Source organism: Natrix helvetica (assembly GCF_964273705.1).
Source record: "Natrix helvetica genome assembly, chromosome: 1".
NCBI classification, from domain to species: Eukaryota; Metazoa; Chordata; class Lepidosauria; order Squamata; family Natricidae; genus Natrix; species Natrix helvetica.
The window spans coordinates 225,508,095-225,514,355 of NC_138548.1; the positions used below are offsets into that span (position 1 = coordinate 225,508,095).

Genomic DNA, 6,261 nt, shown 5'->3' on the forward strand with positions numbered 1-6,261 from the left:
AGCCAAGACTCCTGCTTTAGGAAAAGGTATCGATAAAGAGTGGCGACGGATCGCGCTGCTAGGTCAAGTCCAACCGGTCGTTCTTCCCTGGCAGACGACCCCAAGAAGCCCTGCAAAGCCAGCGTAAAGCCCGAGCCATGGGTCGTAACCAATCGGGGGAGCCCTTGTGACGCAGGCCGTGGTGCGGATGACCATCCACCCAGGCGGAGGGCCAAGGGCACTGGCTGGGCCATGCGGGAGGGTGCCTTTTACCACCAGGCGCTGAATGAGCGTGACTGTCCAGCCAGGGTACCAGCTTGCCTACCCGCCCCCTTCTCTCGTTTCCCCCGGCTGCCCGGGATCGGCAGAGGCTACCCGTGCGATCCCGAGGCGAAGCCGTTCAGCGCCATGGCCAAGCCATTCGGGGCCATCCGGCTGGGGACCTATCTGGACATCAAGAGGAGCGACGGACGGATCCACCCGGCGCTGGTGACGGCGCTGCACGACGACGCCAACAACCTGACGGTGGAATGGATCGAAAGGGGCACGAACAAGGGCAAGAAAGTGGAGCTCGGACAAGCTTTCAGCCTCAATCCTCACTTGGCCCCAGTGGAGTTCAGCCCGGGGAGGCTCTCCCCGCCGACCCCGTCGGAGCAAGGCGACCACGCCACGCCGCCGCCCCACTACGCGGGGACCCCCGCCAGCAGAGAGAAGCCGGGAGGAGACGGCGTGGAGCGCGAGCTGAGAAGGGCCCCTTCGACGGCCGCCCGCAAGTCGCCCTGCGTACTGGAGGTGGAGCGGCTGCGGGTAGAGCGCGAGAAGCGCCACTTGGCCCTGCTGGAGAGGCGAGCCCGGCGCGACGCCCGCGACGCCCACCCGCACGCGGAGCTAATCGCCATGATCCAGCAGTGCCGCGAGGCCCTGTTGCGCGGCGGCGGAGGGGCCGCCCTGCTAGCCCAGGGCGGCCTCCTAACGCCCAGCGGCCGCAGCGACGGCGCCTCTTCCCGCAAGATCTGCGTCTGCGTCCGCAAGCGGCCGCTCAACCAGCGGGAGGCGGAGGTCAAGGAGGTGGACGTGGTGACCATCCCCTGCTCGGGTGTGGTGATGGTGCACGAGGCCCGGCAGAAGCTCGACCTCACCCGCTATTTGGAGCACCAGACCTTTCGCTTCGACTACGCTTTTGACGCCGGCGCCACCAACGAAAGCGTCTACGAGCACACGGCCCAGCCGCTGGTGGAGACCATTTTCCGGGGCGGCATGGCCACCTGCTTCGCCTACGGGCAGACGGGCAGCGGCAAGACCCACACGATGGGAGGGGACTTCTCCGGCAAGAAGCAGGACTCCACCAAGGGCATCTATGCCATGGCCGCCCGCGACGTCTTCTTTCTGCTGCAGGAGCCCACTTACAAGATGCTGGAGCTCCAGGTCTTTGGCGCCTTTTTTGAGATCTACTGGGGGAAAGTCTACGATTTGCTGAACTGGAAGAACCGGCTAAGGGTCCTGGAGGACAGCAACCAGCAGGTCCAGGTGGTGGGTCTGCTGGAGCAGGAGGTCATCTGTGTTGAGGACGTCTTGAAGCTCATTGAGATTGGGAATCGATGCAGGACCTCCGGCCAGACCTCAGCCAACTCCCATTCCTCCCGGAGTCACGCCGTTTTCCAGATTATCCTCAAGCGCAAAGGGAGACTGTATGGTAAGTTTTCCTTGATTGACTTGGCTGGCAATGAGCGGGGAGCGGATACTTCCAGGGCAGACCGACTAACCAGGTTGGAGGGAGCCGAGATCAATAAGAGTCTCTTGGCCCTGAAAGAATGCATTCGAGCGTTGGGACGCAACAAAGGCCACACACCTTTCCGAGCTTGCAAGCTGACCCAAGTCCTAAGAGACTCATTCATTGGAGAAAACTCTTGCACCTGCATGATTGCCACCATCTCCCCAGGCATGAAGTCATGTGAACACACTCTCAATACCCTCAGGTATGCCAATCGGGTAAAAGGTCTGGTGGTCGATCCCAATGCCTTCAAACAGTGCCATCGTATTCTGTCCAAGTCTCTCTATCAGCTGGAGGATTCCACCCAGCCTTGGAGCAATCATAGCTTGCCTGAGACCGATCAATTCAAAATCTTATGCATACAGAAAGAGGATCAAGTCCCTTTGCCAGCTCTTGGCATCATCTCTAGAGGGAAAGGGCAGAAGAAGAGGAAAGAGATTGAGAAAGCTCAGACAGAAGATCATCAGGAATCACTGCGATGGCTGAAAGCTTTTCTGAAGATGGCTGAAGATGTTGAATATGACATGGAGTTTTACGCCACCCAGTTCGAAACCATGCTGACAGAAAAGATTGCTCTTCTTTCGGAGATACAGGATAAAGTGAAATCTTTTAGGGCTAACCTCTGTAAGGAAGACTTGGAGAACAATGAGATCCTTATGAAGAGATCCCGCATTCTGTGAGCCCTGATAGAGTCTCTTTCTACTCTCCCATTGTTGAGTAGCGCTGGTCTTTCCGCACTATACATTGCATCTAACCATCTGGCATTGTAATGGCTTTTTTTTTTAAAGAAAAAAGAACAATTAAAATTCTATATCTCTGGGGATTTCCTGCTTAAAGAAAGAGGAATTGCCTGTTTTCCTCAATTCTGAAATCATGTAGAAACCTTCCAAGACCAATATAAGATATTTATTTTAGCATTATAAAGATAACATTCTTTAAGGCTGAGGGCACAATCCTTGGGCATTGACAGTTTGAATTGGCTGTGTTTTTTAGAAAATAAAATAATTTAAAGAGCACTTTTTGGGGGGGAATAATACTCTGAAGGAATGAAGGCTACTGTACGAATAGTATAAGCCTGAATTTAATGTCATTTGTTGCCATGCTGTCTGCCAAACCCAAGGAACTTGTAAGAGAACATTAAAAAAAATGTAGATAGGAAATAGTGTCTTTTTGGTCTGGTTATTCGAAAGGCATGAACTAAGGGAATTCAAAAATGTAGGAAAAACTTGGTAACCAAAAAGTCTGAATTATGTAAGAGAAACCAGTTTTATCATTTAAGATTCAGCAAACAACACAGGAGGTTGAAGTGCAGTGGACAAAGAACATGTTTTACATACAAAAAGTCAGCCACATGGGTACCTTATGTATAAAACATAAGGAAAGCTATGGAAGATCAGGCCAAAGGTCTGTTTAGATTCAGCTCCCACAGTGGCCCAAGAGAGGCTTTGGGGAATGTCTAATTAGAATATGTCCCCAATTGCAGCTTCCTTGAATCTTTTTAATTTCTGGAGTCATCTTAATTAGAGGACATATAATCCCCATATAATCCTTTTAAGTGCTTCCTTTTATCAAAGCTGCCCACCCATCATTTTTGGATAATACGGATAACTCCCTAGCCCAGGATTTGGCAGTACTATTTCCTCCAAATGTCTCGGGACTGCGACACCAACATTATTTCTATTTATTATGAAAGTTTAGCTTAAATCAATAAATTCAAAACAAAATCCATTGTGGTAAAAGTAACATAATAAGCAGATGTTATTGATCTGCTCCCCACAGTATATGTCACTATTGGCTAAGCTGGCTGAAGTTGTGAGGTGTAGTGAACAAATGGAAGGCCTCAGTGATATTGAGGGGCAGGCTGCCTTTTCTTCAGTTGGATTTACCAAAGACCCTGGGTCTTGAAGCACTAAGCATTCCACTGAAGATACAGGAAACAGCTTCCTTCTTAGATTGTAGGTTTCTCTGCAGCTTAGCAAGAATTTAACTCTTGACATTTTTAGAATCAGGCAAATAGGATATTTCCCCAATCTTCTGTGAAGAATAGATTACTGTATAATTGCATCAGCTGTATTAAGTATGCTAGAAACTGCCTAGAATTGTTGGGAGCTGAGTGACTGATCAATTTGATAATTATTAAATGTGTTAATTTTAAAATTACAACAATATAATAAATTTATATTCATTTTAAATTATTTATATTAAATTGTCTTGTTATTACTATTATTAAATACATTCCAGGAAGATTGGCAGATTGAGGAAATTGAAATGCTTAAAATGTATTTATGCCTTCTTAATGCAGATCATTTGGCTTGATTTCGAAAATACCTGAGATAATGAGTAAAGGGAGAATCATTCAAATATGCACATTGAATTAATTAACTGGGAACAATCACTCTGTCCCTTATTATCATTTGGCTTTTGATACCTATGTATATTCTTTTGGGTATGTCTTTTTAAAATGATACACACCCAGTCAAATGTAGTCACTACCCAGGTATGAATTATATTGCTTTCCAGCCTCAAACAATAGCTTTGTTGCCTATTTCCCCTGTTAATCTGACAAAGTGTATCATTCATATATGCTATGGTAGTTTCCAGATTTCTTTCTTATCCTTTCCTAAAGATGTTGAAGACATAAGACAAAGTCTTCTACTTAATAAAACTACCGTGGCTCAGCATTGGCTCTCCCATTGCCAAATCTGGCATAAAAAATATTTGCCACCTTTAGAACCTGAATTGATAGGATTCCATAATTAGATCAATGGGAACTTCTGTTCACTGACAAGACAATCAGACATGTCTTATTCTTTGTTACTGAATATATTATTTCCACCTCTTATTCTAGCTAGGAGATTGGTTAATTATGGACAGGCAGCTTGCCCATTCAGGAGAGAAGGAGGAGAAAAGCTACTCTGCATTCTTTCCTATTATATTACCACGAGAAATGGCTTTTCAAATGCTTTCTGCTAAATAGAAATCTCTATATTAAGAACATATCAGGGGAAACATCATAGAGGCGAAAGTAGGCCTCTTTTCCTCTGATGTTCAGTTTTTACCAGTGGGAGTTTTTAATCTGGAGAAATAACCGTGGAGATACTGAGCAATGTTTTGAAGTATAATACGTGGGATTTGCACTTTGTGCTAAGCCATATTTGCTTAGTTTTAGTTTAGCATAAGATGGTTTAGTGTGAGGTGTATACAATGCTTATCTATGTCTCCTGGATTTTCTGCTTTCTCCCCACAATGGGATCCAGATTCCAAGTAAACAATTCTGCAATTGTTGGGGGGGGGGGTTCCCCCCAAAAGGAAAGGGTATGAGAAAACAAAAGCAAATTGCATCTTATCTCAATTTGTAATAAAAGTTGGAGCTGCCCACTATTGTCTGTACTGAGAGGTGAAACAAAACATAATTAGCTTTACAGTTTTGTTCCAAGCTTAAATTAATTTTCACCAAAGAAAGAATATGCTGTAAATCCATGTGGTCACTCAGCCAACACAATCCAGACATTTACCATCAGATACTAACCCAATGCAATAGGGCAGTATCTAAGACAGTTTAACAAAGAATCCTATTTCCCATGATATTCTAGAATTAAGCTTAGCTATTCCCATTCTATTTTGTATCTTTGCACTTAGCAAAATATTCTTGAATGCATCTAAAATTAGATTTAGAAGGTAAATGTATCCTTCCACTGGTAGAACAATTATTCCATAACAAATTTTGAAGGGTTCTTCTTTGAAGTAGTTTATTATTATTTTCCATTTTATCTCACCTATAATGTTAGGCTGTGTATATAGAAGCATGATCCTCCAAAGATTTCACTCTTGTTTACAGGTTTTAAGTGCTACTTCTGTTGGTAGCACATATATAGGTATATATCATACACACACACAAAAAAAAAATTCCTATGGGGTAGGTCATAAGCTCGTGATTTCAAGGGGGAAAATGAGAATTGGAAAAAAAATGTATAAAAGAGATTCTTAACAGGAAGAGTTTCATTTGCAGATGAAAATCCCTAGTGAAGCCATAGTATGTTGTTTTCTATTTCTGCAGTTATATGTTTGTTTGTTTTTTTTACAAAATAGTTCTACTAAAGTGGCTCCATCGGATGTGAGACTTGGAAGAACTTTCCAGCATGAAGAGTATTTTAAGGAAATCTTTTAATATAATGCCATATTTGTCATTATACACCCATCTTCCCCATCTCCAGACATTGAACTACAACCTCCATTAAACACCCCAGGGAGTGTAGCAGCCAGAGACATTGTAGTCTAATATATCTGGAGAGGATTTGATTGAATAAACTTACCGTATATAATAGGGGAGGGGATTAGACCCGTCTTATACACAGAGTAGAATAAACATGACTAACAATAGGTTCCATTGAACTCAGCAGGATTTATTTCAGAGTACACAAGAATAAAATTGCACAGCAATTCAATTAAAACCTGTGTGATTAATCATTTGGAGTTTCTTTATATAGAACAGCACTAACATTTTTATCACC

General features: G+C 44.5%; 1 protein-coding gene across 1 annotated transcript; it reads left to right on the forward strand.

The window, feature by feature from the left end:
* Positions 1–231: 231 nt before the first annotated feature.
* LOC309384756 (kinesin-like protein KIF2A) lies at positions 232–3,754 on the forward strand (the record flags this gene model as incomplete). Its single annotated transcript, XM_081938499.1, has 1 exon — positions 232–3,754. One exon carries the CDS (start codon positions 232–234, stop codon positions 2,428–2,430), a length of 2,199 nt encoding a protein of 732 aa, XP_081794625.1. The 3' UTR covers positions 2,431–3,754.
* Between the last annotated feature and the right edge of the window lie 2,507 nt (positions 3,755–6,261).